Raw genomic sequence first — 14,711 nt, 5'->3', positions numbered from 1 at the left:
AGTTTTACCATAGGCTTGGGTCCGAGGACCATGCAATACCTTGGTTCTGTCTACCACTTCAATTTTCCTGTAAGTATTAGATATAATGGTGTGTGTAGTTTTACCATAGGCTTGGGTCCGAGGACCATGCAATACCTTGGTTCTGTCTACCACTTCAATTTTCCTGTAAGTAGAGGTTTGTCCTCAAATCGCTTTACTGGAGATGATTCCTCTTTGTGTCAGATTATGATCTTTACACGTGGCATTGACCTCGCCTCCAACTCGTGGCCCCATCTTTTTCATTTATGAAACGCCCTTTGTCTGTTCGTATTCCGCGCTTGACGCTCCGGTGCGCGAAACGCGCCTTCATTAATGTCCTCGTAAATTGACACGAGTCCAACCGTCCGTGGCCTCCTTGGAAATTGGCGACTTCATTACTGACCCAGCTGATAATACTCTTTTCGAACTCTGCATGAATTAATTCTCACCAAACCCCCATCCCCTATATAAAGTAAGGAGATGGTTCCTCCACAACCCATGAACCTCTCAACACAAACAGAACAAAACACTTTCTTCCAACTTCCCATGCCCTTTTAACAACCCCGCCGGAATTGTTACCGGGACTGACAAAAACCGGTATGGCCGCAACCCCCACTGGGCGTTCGGTGCGGCAGAGTCTAGGCGTAACCCTGATGGTGCCCTTCGAGGTATCCCAGAGGGATGTTGCTAGAGAACCTAACGTCTTTCCTCGGAGCACACCCCCGACGAGGAAGGCGTGCGAATTCACCTCATGGGCGGTGCTCGAGTGTTGCCGTCTCCAACGGCCAACACTCGAGAGGAACGGAGAGAATCGAGGGAACATCATGGGGGAGGGTATCCTGGAGCCCCTGCGTCTGCTCCTCTCTTTGTTCCAGCTCCGCCTAGCCGAGGAGGGAGTTGTTGGGGGCCTGGGAGCATGATTGCCCTTCACCTCCTCCATCGTGTGTCAAGCTCTCCCATTCTCTTGGTGCCAAATAAAAGCACGAGTTGACACTTCCCTCCGGCTAGTTTTTTCTTAGGGCGGCTCCACCTGGGCCTCTGATTGTAGGAATAGCCAGGAATAGCATGTGGCTATTAGCTTGTAAATTTGCTTGTAAAACAGGCCTACCTGAGCCTTTGATTGTAATCTGTAACCTTTCTGTTCATGAAGTAATAATAATATCGAGATCTTTCATTTTCTCTCTTTTTTTTTTTTTTTTTTTTGCTGCCAAATCTTCTATATATTTTTTTTTCTTTTTTTTTTTAACCTACTGTAAAACGAATACTTAGAACTTAGAACACTTACCTGGTGCGCCGGCCAGCACCCTAATCCTTCCCACAGACGGCGCCAATTGTAAGGACTCAATTTGGATTGACCCTGAGTAATGGGTTTTCAGCCCAATAAGCCCAAACAATAAATTTATAGAGAGTGGGTTGACAGGTTTAGGTGCTGACCGTCGATCACCATGCGTGAACTTTTCTTATAAAAAATGCTAAGAGTTTCTTTACAAATAGGAGGGGATGCTCCTCGGCCTGTGGCCGAGGAGGCCTTATTGTTCTTTCTTTTTTCCCCCCCCCCTTCTTTTCACCTTACTAGCTTTTCCTTTATAGTTTTCATCTTCCTATCTCCTTCTTCCATCTGTTAATCATCTATTTGCCTCTCTTCTGGCCGTCCGTCCCATCAGAGGCCTTATCGGTACTCAAGTGGTTCACTCTGATCAACGTTATCCTGCCAAGGGGTTACCTCCACATTAATGCGGCCAGGGGGGTTAGTTGAGTGCATTAAATGCGAGAGTGACAGTTTACTTTGGGGTTAGTCTCTCCCCAAAATCACCTTTGTCAGGCCGAGGATAAGGTGGTCCTCGGCGTAGATTGGGAAAATAGGCTTTCCCCCACTTTAATCCAGAATAGCTTGTGCTCCTCGACATGGGCCTTGGGTCTGCTACATGATGGGCCGAGGCTATCAGGCCCATGGGCCCCACAAATATGATTGACATTACATCAACAATATAATACTTTTTATTATTATGTTTTAAAAATTGATACATCCATTTTGTAAATCCTATATTTTAAAATTTATAGTAGTTGTAGCATTATTCTAAATAAATTTCTTTGACCAATCAATTAAAGAAAATACATCCCATAAAAATAATAAATAATTAAAAGAAAAAACACAAAATAACTTTGTGATTATTTGTATTTTTCTTTTGAAAAAGCCAAATATTATAGTTATATTTCCCATAAATTACCAAACAAATAAAAAAAAATTCTATTATTATCTATTTATATATTTAATATTATGGAATTAAAAAACTGATTAATATTACCAAGGATAAATATCAGAGTGGCATTCAAGAACCATGCCTTGGGGTGCTCATAGATGATATAATGTAATATAGGTGTTGGAATGAATTAATGACTGTTTTTGTTTAAGGATTTCTCAGGAGTTGATAAGTGTTCTTAAATTTGGATTTTTCAATATAATGATGTAGATCAAATGGTTAAGAGATACAAAGTCCCTTTTATAGTTATCACTTGTTTGATTATCGTTTTCCAATGTTCATAGAGATGAGATTGACTGCAAAAAATGTGGAGCAATTGAGCAATTCCTTTTGACATGTAAATATGTATTCACAAGGGCACAGAAATTGTCTAGTTAGGGGGTAGAAAAAAAAAATATAGAAGTGGGAAACATACGCATCTTGGAGCTACCATATTAAAGTAAAAATGTGGTCCTGAGAAGGCTTTACACAAAACATGTATAACACAAGTATTGTTTAAAGCTTGAGGTGCGAGTACTCTCTCCACTTGTTTTACTTTTACTGGTTTGCGAGTCTCTAGTCAAAATTATGGATTACTGATAATTATGAAATGTTTGTGGGAAATAAGGAGTAGTGAAACCGCAGTAGTATATTATGTAAGCTTGGGACCTACGTATGCTTGTTTTAGCTTAAAATGTCATTTTATTTTATTGTTAGACTATGCATAATTATTTTTTTTATAGATACAATTATATTTTTATATTATTTATTTTTTAAACCAAATAAATTATCAAAACTAGGCTAATCCGAATAAGTTAGAGATTTTATTTCACTACAAGAAACTCCACAGCATAGGATATTCCTGAGTATAAAAACAAGAGATTGTTTGTATGAAGTCTAAAGATTCAATCTATGATTAATACGTACTTTTTTTGTATGTAATTTTTTTTTTTTTTTTTTTAACTAGTGGCCCAAAAAAAAATCTTTTTTAGGTGTGTGAATAATTGATTTCATTTATAATGTTGATCGATGCAAGTTTAGTCAATGCTTATTTCAAGTCATCTACTCAACTTGGTAAAATCAAGATGAGCTAAGCCTACTCTCAGAATAAATCTAGCATCTCAGCTTGGTCTGCCCAAAAACTTGTCAACATAACTAGTGAACTCACAAATTAATCAGATTCTGAGAATCACGCCAAAAAGTTACAAACCGCTATTTGCCTTTAAAACATGATAGCAAAAATGCATGGACCGGTTCTTCATTATTAACCACTAGTACAACTTTAAAAGGAAACAAAGAAAGTATTAAATATCTTGTAGATGTCTATGAGTCTTGTAATTACCTGTAGATATTAGTTTAGTTTAGTAGTTTTTATATTGTAGTGTGTAAATAAAGTGTTAAGCTAGAAGCCACTTGTCATGTTTGTATTGGCTGATTGTTGGTCAAATTTGGCTACTCTGTTTTTTGTTGTATATAAAGAAACAGAGTGAGATATTTAATAGATACACGAAATCATTTTTCACAAAGCTCCAGAATGTTCATTCTCTCTCTCTCTCTCTGCGTGCCTTCATGTCTCTGCATGCTTTCCGCCATTGTTGAACCTTCTTCGAGCTTGCGTTTTCATTTCCAACATGGTATCAGAGCTGAACTAGCTTAGAGAATCGTTCATGTCTAGTATTCTCTGATTCTTCCTATTTTAATTTCGTTTGTCCTTTGATTTCTTGGTGCTTCTTTCAAATCAATTAGGAATCTTCTTCATCGTGTTTCTGATTGATTCTTGCACTAAGTTCATCATTTTCTAGATCTAGTTTTCTTTAGCATATTGAAATCTAGATTCCACTCTTCATAATTGGAAATTGATTTCTTTCAATTTTAGGTTTTCTTTAATTCCCAATTTGCAGTGAGTTCATCAAGATTGTAAATTGAATCTTGATTTGATCGGACTACATTGTATCAAAGTGTTCATTTCTTGTTCCTTGAAGTTTTTCTTTTTCTGAAAGGACAATTCTTGATCTTTCGTTTACTAAATCCTGTTTTGGGACTCTGAATCTTCAATCAATTTTCATCCTTTTCTTGATAAACATTGCACTAAGTATGACTGAAAATACTTCCAGTGCTAATGCTCCAACTGTTCAGCCTTGGGAAATTTCCTCTAGCCCTTATTTTCTATCCAGTGGTGATAATCCTGGTATTTCGTTGGTGGTTCAACCTCTCACTGAGGAGAATTATAGCACCTGGAGTAGGGCAATCCTCATTTCTCTAGATGCCAAGACCAAACTAGGGTTCATTGATGGTTCTATTCCCAAACCTCAATCTGTTGATCATCCCTATTACAGAGCTTGGTGTAAATGTAACAGCACAGTCTTGGCTTGGCTGTTTAATTCTGTCTCTAGGGATTTACAACCAAGCATAGTCTATTTCAAGACTGCCAGAGATGTGTGGATTGATTTGATCATCCCTATTACAGAGCTTGGTGTAAATGTAACAGCACAGTCTTGGCTTGGCTGTTTAATTCTGTCTCTAGGGATTTACAACCAAGCATAGTCTATTTCAAGACTGCCAGAGATGTGTGGATTGACTTATAGTTTAGATTTGGACAAGGCAATGGCCCTAGGATCTTTGAGTTGAGAAAAGAGATTAGTTCTTTGACTCAAGACAATTTAACCATCAATGCATATTACACCAAATTTAAGGGTTTTTGGGATGAATTCTCCAATTATAGGACATGTACCTGTGGCCATCAAGTGGAAGAATGTACTATGTCTTTTCTGATGGGGTTGAACGAGACTTATGCAGCTGTCAAAGGACAGATTCTAATTATGGATCCTATGCCTCCCTTGAGCAAGGTGTTTTCCCTTATACTTCAAGATGAGAAGCAAAGGAAGGTTGGTGTTGCCAAGAAAATCCAGCTTGACACAGCAGCTGCTTTGGCATCGGCATTAGCAGCAAAGAATGTCAAGAATTTCAAGAAGGGTAGGCCACAATGTACTCACTGTGGTGCAATGGGCCATGTGGTTGACAAATGTTATAAGTTGCATGGATATCCTCCTGGCTATAAGTTCAAGTCCACCAAATGCCAGATTACACCTACTCTACCTCCTTTTGCTAACAATGTAATTGCTCTTGAAGATGATGCAAGTGGAGGTGTTAGTCTTACTAAGTCAGAATATCAGCAGTTACTTAGTTTGTTAAACTCCAACTGCCACTTTGGTACTCAAGGACCTTCTGAGGGAGCTGCAGATACCCATCAGGTTGCTAATATCATCACTCAGCCTTCATTTGATCTTCAAGGCCATGAGATATCAGGTATATGGTCTGTTCCCTCTCTTGAATATTCAGTTTTTTCTTCTACCATCAGTACTTCTCATATTCAGTCCACTGATTGGATTCTTGACAGTGGAGCCACTGATCACATGATTCATTCTTTAGCCTTTTTCACTTCCATTACTTCTGCTGTACAAATTTCTGTTAGACTTCCCAATGGTGACATGGCAAAAGTTACACATATTGGCACTGTGCAACTATCTTCTACCTTAGTTCTTGACAATGTGCTTTGCATTCCTAGTTTTTCTTTTAATCTGATTTCCATTAGTAAACTGACCCAACGTCCTTCTTGTTGTTGCATTTTTCTTTCACAATACTGTTTCATTCAGGACTTACAGCCCTGAAAGATGATTGGGTTGGGTAGAAATCAAGGTGGATTATACACATTGCAAAGCAGCTTGCCAGATAGTTTGCCATCATGTGTTTCAAATGCTCTTTCCAAGCTTTCATCTTCTTTTCCTACTGTAACAGCTACTGTAACAGCTTATAATTCTTGTGATATGAATTCTGTTGATACCACTAGTCTATGGCATTATAGATTAGGTCATCTCTTTGCCAAAAGACTTGATTTGTTGCAATCTACTGTACCTACCATCATTTCTTGCAATAATAAGAACTTTGATTGTTCTATTTGTCCATTAGCTAAACAAAAGAGATTGTCTTTCCCTATTTCTACTTCTCATTCATCTGCATGTTTTGATTTAATACATGTTGATATCTGGGGTCCTTACTCCACACCTTCCCTAAATGGTTCTAGATATTTTCTTACCTTAGTGGATGACCATAGTAGGTGCACTTGGGTGTTTTTGATGAAACACAAGTCAGAAGCTTCATCTTTGATTCAATCCTTTTATAATCTCATTCTAACTCAATTTAAACTTCCTATAAAGGTCATTAGATCAGATAATGGACCTGAATTTGCTTTGAATTCTTTTTATAATTCTAAAGGGATTATACACCAACTGTCTTATGTAGAAACACCTCAACAAAATTCAGTTGTTGAGAGGAAACACCAACATCTTCTTACTGTGGCTAAAGCCTTAAGATTTCAAGCTAATTTACCTCTCAAATTCTGGGGTGACTGTGTTCTCACTGCCACTTATTTGATTAATAGAACACCTAGTCCTCTTCTTCAAAATCTCATTCCTTATGACAAACTATTAGGGCACTCACCTTCCTATGGTCATTTACGTATTTTTGGTTGTTTGTGTTTTGTTTCAACCTTATCTAGAGATAGGACTAAATTTGATGCCAGGGCTAAGCCTTGTATGTTCCTTGGTTATCCTTTTGGCACTAAAGGCTATAAGGTTTATGATTTGACTACCAAAACTTGTCTTGTCTCTAGAGATGTTGTTTTTAAAGAAAATATCTTTCCTTTTAAACATTGGTTATCCAATTCTAAGTCTGTTCCCATTTCTTCTTGCCCCAACATGTTTACTTCTCAACCTACCATACCAGATTTTTCTTCTTCTTTTCCCACTACAGAATTCACTCCTTCTTTCTCCACAGATTTGGCTGTACCTCCTGATGAGTTCCCTGACCTTGTTCATCCTAATTCTAACCATTCTAATTCTTTTTGTGATGTTCCTCAATCCCACTCTGATGGTCAATCTGTTAGGCAGTCCACTAGAGTTAGGAAACCTCCTAGTTACCTTAAGGACTATCATTGCAACTTGGCTTCTGCACATGTGTCTGCCTCGGTTTCACTTCCTCAATCAGATGCTTCCATTGCTCCTGGTGATACAGGTATTCTTTATCCTCTTGCTTCAACACTTTCCTATGCCAAACTTTCTTCTTCCCATAAATCTTTTGCTCTTGCATTAACCATTGCTAAGGAACCTGAAACTTATGCTCAAGCTTTGAATGATCCTAAGTGGCTTGATGCCATGAAGGCTGAAATTGATGCACTTCAAGCTAATCACACTTGGGTTATGTGCAAGCTTCCTCCCGGTAAGGTACCAATTGGGTGTAGATGGGTTTATAAAATTAAGTTGAAGGCTGATGGTTCTGTTGAGAGGTATAAGGCTAGGTTAGTGGCCAAAGGTTTTACACAAACTGAAGGTAAAGACTTTTATGAGACCTTCTCCCTATGGTTAAGTTTGTTACTATCAGAACTCTTTTGGCTCTTGCTGCTATTCATGGTTGGCATTTAACTCAGTTAGATGTCAACAATGCTTTCTTGCATGGAGACTTACATGAAGAGGTTTTCATGCTCCCTCCACCTGGTTTTGGTAGCAAGGGGGAGGTTTGTAGATTGACAAAGTCTCTTTATGGGTTTAAACAGGCAAGCAGACAATGGTTTGCCAAGTTATCCTCTACAATTGTAGATCAAGGTTTTGTACAATCAAAGGCAGACTATTCTGTTTTTACCCGGGTTAAGGGAGGTTCTATGATCATTATACTCGTTTATGTTGATGATATTTTTATTGCCAGTAATGATGTGGATGCTGTGAATGTGTTTAAGCAATTTCTGGACAGCAAATTCAAGCTCAAAGATTTGGGAACCTTGAAGTATTTTCTAGGTCTTGAGGTAGCAAGAACCGCCAATGGAATCTCATTGTGTCAAAGAAAATACACTCTTGAGCTTTTGTCTGATGCTGGTATGTTAGCTTGTAAGCCAGCAAACATTCCTATGGATCAATCAGCTAGATTCAGAAACTCGGTTGGTGATGCAGTCCTAGATGCTTCACTGTACAGAAGGTTAATAGGAAGACTTTTGTATTTGACATTGACTAGGCCTGACATTTGTTATTCAGTCCACAAGTTAAGTCAATTCATGAGTTCACCGAGAGTACCTCATCTTCAAGCTGCTTACAAAATTCTCAAATACTTGAAGAAAACACCTAGTCAAGGCTTGTTCCTGTCTGCAAGATCAGAATTACAGTTGAAGTCCTATTGTGATGCTGACTGGGCAGCCTGCCCTGATACCAGAAGGTCTATCACAGGGTTTTGTGTGTTTTTAGGAGATTCACTAATCTCTTGGAAGAGTAAGAAGCAGCAGGTGGTGTCCAGATCCTCTGCTGAGTCAGAGTATAGATCAATGGCAACAGTCACTAGTGAGGTGGTTTAGCTCATTATTTTGCTCAAAACTTTTGGCTTAAATCATTCCCAACCTGCCTTCCTTTATTGTGATAGTAAAGCAGCCCTCTATATAGCTGCTAATCCTGTGTATCATGAATGTACCAAACATATTGAAATAGACTGCCATTTCATTCGAGAAAAAATTGAAGATGGGGTTATCAAGACATTTCATATTCCTACTCGGCACCAGATTGCAGATTTCTTTACCAAAGCTCTGGGGCAGAAGCAGTTTCATCATTTGCTTTCCAAGATGAACTTTATCAACATATACGGTTCATCTTGAGGGGGAGTATTAAATATCTTGTAGATATCTGTGAGTCTTGTAATTACCTGTAGATATTAGTTTAGTTTAGTAGTTTTTATATTGTAGTGTGTAAATAAAGTGTTAAGCTAAAAGCCACTTGTCATGTTTGTATTGGCTGATTGTTGGTCAAATTTGGCTACTCTGTTTTCTGTTGTATATAAAGAAACAGAGTGAGATATTTAATAGATACACGAAATCATTTTTCACAAAGCTCTAGAATGTTCACTCTCTCTCTCTCTCTTCATGCCTTCATGTCTCTGCATGCTTTCTGCCATTGCTGAACCTTCTTCGAGCTTGCGTTTTCATTTCCAACAGAAAGAAACAAATCTTTTGATAGAAGCATGTTTTACTTTCTTTTCAAATATACAATCAGTTTGGTTGGAGGATAGAAAAGTGAGAAAATATAATATTTAAGAATGATAAAAAAAAATGTTTTAGTTTTCTTCTCATATGTGTTTAGTAGGGATAATGGAAAAGTTATTTGAACAAATTTAAAATTATATCCTTTCTACATTAAGACCAAAAATAAAGAAGCTTTTGAAAAACTTTCAGTTTCCATCTTTCCCTTTTTCCAAGGAACCAAACCAACCAAAGTAATAATTTTCTGAAAGAGGTTTAATATTTCTACCAAGTCTTACTATTTTCTCTTTGACTCTTCTTTAATAACAGTCCATAGTTTATAATAATATCATTCAAGCCAACAAATTAAAATATACTAACATAAAACAAGACTAACGTGACATAGTGTTGGGGACATTTTGCAACAATGGCTGAAATACTAGAACGAGTCCAAAACTCCCCTTGGGTTTATTGAAATTGTGATTAATTTGAGAAAGTCAAGCCCTAAATTCTAATATTTAGTGAATAAAGACTAATGGTGCATCACAAGAATGGAATCAAAGTGCAAAATAACAAAGAAATGGAAAATATTCATAATTCGTTAAATTTAGAATTGTTTTGCACATATAGCAGGAAGAGGAATTTGAGAAGTGGTGAGGGAGAGAGAAGACTCCTTGATACCACTATTTTCATCTCTAAATTTCATACTGCTATAATTCTTAATTGGCTGAGATGGTTTTTGCTTTGAAGTTGTGGTTTGAGAGGAAAAATGTGAATTCATAGGTTTAGATCTGATTGTGAGATAATATAGCAAGCTTTGTACGTCCTTCAGGACTGGTCCATGCATAATGGATGACGCCATGGACCTCTTTGGTGCTAATTTGATGTTTGTGCTCGGTTTACCTTCGTTTTGGCAAAGGGTTGGCTTGCTTTTTACATCAAAAGGGAACGGATTGACCAAATGGGATTGGGTGCTCTTCCCCAACCAATTCAGCCCCTTGAGAAGCTGCCCTAAGCGTTAGTATGTAGTCAAAGTTGGCCTAAGAAGTCAGCTTATTCTTAAGGGCTAAAAATGGATCATTTGAAGGTTTTAGCCACATACAGTAGGAGTTAGAAGCCACTATTTGGGTAAAACATTTTGGTAAACCTTTTTCCATGAGCTTTAGATGCTGCAAGTGTCTCTAGCCCACTTTGCAACACACATGGCTCATGCTCATGCAAAAGATACAAAAATGACAACTAAATTGCACAAAACAATTTTTTTTTTTCTTTATTACTTTAATTAGGTGAATTTTATAAGCTATAGTTTAAAAAACTGGTACAATCAAAGAACCAGTTTGTGCCTCGATTCAACCCAGTTTTTAACTGATTTTTACTAGTTTTGGGCATTTTACCAGACTGAACTGGTGCCCAATTTCTGATTAAATTGGCCGGTCTGGTACGGTTTTTAAAACAATGTGTGAAGCTCAATATGTGTTGGAATTAATACATTGGCATATTACCACAATTATGTAGGTCATAACTTTATAGAATATCATAAATTACTATCATTTTTTTTTATGAAAATTGTTATATTCATAACATTTTTCATAGCAAATTATAAGTAGTAAATTGTTATTGGATCTAATTTGAATTCACAGTTTAAGTTACTTTTTTGCCCTCTCATCACAACTAATAACAACCTACCATTTAAGATTTATTGTAAAAGTATTGTAAAAAAATATTGTGAACATAACATTTCTCTATTTTTATACAATAAGTTATTGTATTTGTAGGATTTTCAATTTATCCTGCAATAAATTTTATTAGATTTATTATAACATTAAATACAAAAATATAAAGATGCAGCCAAAAGCTTTCGTTGTGGATGTAAGCCACATTAAAACTCTTGTTACTGCTTTCTATAGCTTTCTCTCTCTCTCTACATAATTTATTTTCTTTCATTTATTCTATTTTAACACAGAGAAGTGCAGGGGCAGAGCCACGCTGTCCCTTGGGGGGGCTGTGCAAAGAAAAAAAAATCCATTAAAGTATGTAAGAAAATTGATTAGGTCCCCCCAATGTTTGACATCCGACCCCCCTATATCTCCTCTATTCTCCCAGCTAAAAGCCTTTAGTTTTAGGCCTCTATTCTCACAGCTTTAATTTTAGGCCTCTATTCTCCCAGCTAAAAGCCTTTAGTTTTAGGCCTCTATTTTCCTAACTTTAGTTTTAGGCCTCTTATACTCCAAATAAAACAAAAAGCTGGCCCACTTACATTTAAATACTCAAAATCCAAACACAAAAACAATAATATTTCACTTTCTCCATCTCAAAAACCCACTCACGAAATCCTTTTTCTTTTTCTTTTTTCCTTTTGTGATACACTTTCACTTCCCACTGGTACCGCCTACCAGCCCCCAAAACTCAATATCAGTCCTCCAGTCTGAAAAAAAAAAAAAAAATCCTAACCAATTTTTTCTTTCTTCTTGCTTTCTAAAACAAATCACTCAGCATATTTTATTATCAAATTTTAGGATTTGGAACTTGGTGACTGCCTTGTGAGTTTTCTTCTCTTATTTAAGCACTAGACCTTCATCTCTTTAGACTCTTTTTACTGCTCAGCTTAGCCCTCCTCTCAAACTTAGTCATCACAATCCCCAAAAAAAAAAAAAAAAAAACTGCTCTTTAATTTTTCATAGATTTTTAGAGAAATATATGGTTGAAGGCATGGGCATGGGGAGGTTGTTTGTGATGAGTCTTGAAGGGAAGATAAAGTTTGCACTTTGTGAAGATAAAGTTTCTTAGGTAAATTTTTTTTTTTTTATTTATTAACTATTTTTGATTAGTTAGATATCATGTGGCAGTGGGTGTTGTTAAATTGTTTGGTTTATGTTGTGTACTTGTGTGTTTAATTTTTGCATTTGTTTGAGGGGTTATTCTTAATTAAAAAAATTAAAATATAGGAAAATTTGAATAATAGGAATGATGATGGGTTGACTGTTTAAATTATAGTGAAAATTTTATTTTTTTTTCTTGAGTATGTATATCATCCATATAATTAAGTAAAAATTTCTAATTAAAATTTTATTTTTTAAGTTCTTTACAGGTTAATTTTTGAGTCATATTCTTAAAGCTAAAAAAATTATGAGCAAACGAAAAACAATTGATACATTTTTAAAGGAAAAATATGTTAGCAATTCAAAATTTAGGACACCGTGGCTGTAGAAATAAATATTGATATTTCAATGTCTGATGAACACCCCTCCAAATGTTCAAGAATTCAATCTGAAGAGATAGATTGTGATCTAAGATAACGTAAACAAATATGTGAATTTCCTATCAACAAACAAGATAAAATTCAACGAGCTTATTTCAAAGAAGGTCCATATCAACCTAAATATATAAATTATCTATACAATGATGATAATCATCGTCAACGAAAATCGGCCCCCCTATATAAAAAATCTTGGCTACGCCCCTGGAGAAGTGTATGAACTCTATAAAGATATACACATTATATAGAATACGATAAATCTACATGTAGTTCGTATAATATTTTAGGCAGTAATAATTATCCACAAAGTTCAAGGGTGCATGTTTACCAAAAAAAAAAAGTTCAAGGGTGCACAACAAAAAAATTGGGCACACCATAACATAATGGGAATAACGGCCAAAACATAGAAAGGAACACATGTTTTTCTGTCTTCTTCATTTTTTTATTTTTTTTTTAAAGGGAAACGAAAGAGAATCGGTAGGAACCTATATATCAAATTTCACATACCAAAGCTTAAATAACATATAAAGGTTGAAATGAAAAATGGAGGTTTTGCTAATAAAGATGCTGCTCTTTTTTTCGTGGAGTGTGGTCGACGAGCAATACTTGCACCACCGTCAGAACCTCCCTTGCCTCCACTTAACTTTCCCGACTCAAATATTTCTTGCTTTCGAATGCAACCTTTGTCATCACAGTCTCCATGCAAACCAACTGTCCCATTTACACCATCAAGTCTTGCTGTAGAAAATCGGATATATATATATATATATATATATAGAATGTTAAAATTAAGAGGATAAAAGTAAGTCATTTATTTATAGTTCTATTATGGACCATGCAGCAATTTTCTTACTATGAACAATTGGGTCTTGCTTGAGGCGCTTTGAGAGCTTGGAACCTTCATGTTCTAATGTAGAAAAGCTTTCCAAAGCCCAGCTTGACAGGACTAACTGAATGCATGAGATGAACAATAAGCATCCAATAAAAAATTTTGACTTCTCTTTGCTTGGGGGCATTTTGTTCTTCTGATTAAAGGCAATTGATTTTTCTTTTTTGGGGTTGGAGGGGCAAAACTATTCTCAAAGGTAAGAGGATAAGAGGGAAGTATATACAAACTTTTGGATTTCTTGTGAAGGTGTTTCTGGTGATCAGAGAACAAACAAGAATGGTCCATGTAATTCATGGCTATAGTACTATATATTTTGTATCTAGCAAAGTGAAAAAGGAGCTAAACGATACCGCCAGACCAATATCGAATCACTGAAAGTGAAGTGACTTTTTTTCATATCCTTCAACGTATGCGTTAGGTTTGGGTCCATTTTTTTTTTCTTTTGAGAAAGAGCACTGTGACTTAGGTTTGGGTCCATTTGATTGAATTGAATTATTTATAAGTCTAGCTCATAGCTAATAAGCTCAATAACCAAGCTCGTCCATAGTCAGCGGGCCTAGTCTTTAAAGTTTGGCAGAGCTCATTCCTATTAAGAAAGCAAAAGTAAGAGTGGGAGAATGAAACATTCCATTTTAAGAAAGCATGACTAAAACGTGGGGGAGGAATTGACAATGATAAATGATTCCATCACTTTTTCATGGAAAAAACAAAAAATAAAAACAGAGATGAATTATGGGAGGCCAGACTACTGCTAGTCTTTTATCCACACGGTTAATGGTCCCGCTTAGATTTTTATTTTCATTTTTTAATTTATTTGTGCTATGGTTCAAAAAGTACAATCTATGAATTGTTATTAGAACTAAAGTTGATTTGGTGATCTATAAAAAAAAACATCTACCTATGCTATATCAATAAGAAATTATTTTGTTTCTAAAAAAAATATAAGAAACTATTTTTTTACTATACAAGTTTTATTACAATAATATATTGTACTAACAAATGAATGTTAGGATGATGTTCAAAAGTTTATGTGCTAACAATAAATTAAATAATTTAATAAAAATTAGGCTTGTAGAATAAAAATATTCAAAGAAATTTAAATAGTTTGATCGTACGTGTTTAACGGCTTATTACACAAATGTTATTCGTGTGATAGCCTATTAATTACCTCCACTAGGGAGTTTGAAAATAATTTCAAATTCTTTTTAGAAGCTTAAATTTATTAATACTGGCAATGCAATATGTTTGTTTAAAATTTTC

General features: G+C 35.9%; 1 protein-coding gene across 1 annotated transcript; it reads left to right on the top strand.

Annotated features, from left to right (window-relative positions):
• Positions 1-7,791: 7,791 nt before the first annotated feature.
• LOC136065224 (uncharacterized mitochondrial protein AtMg00810-like) lies at positions 7,792-8,652 on the top strand. Its single transcript, XM_065768114.1, has one exon. It carries the CDS (start codon positions 7,792-7,794, stop codon positions 8,650-8,652), a length of 861 nt encoding a protein of 286 aa, XP_065624186.1.
• The last annotated feature ends 6,059 nt before the right edge of the window (positions 8,653-14,711 follow it).

This window comes from Quercus suber, unplaced genomic scaffold, assembly GCF_002906115.3.
Source record: "Quercus suber isolate HL8 unplaced genomic scaffold, Cork oak 2.0 scaffold_888, whole genome shotgun sequence".
Lineage (NCBI taxonomy): Eukaryota > Viridiplantae > Streptophyta > Magnoliopsida > Fagales > Fagaceae > Quercus > Quercus suber.
This window is presented reverse-complemented; position numbering and strand designations above follow the sequence as displayed.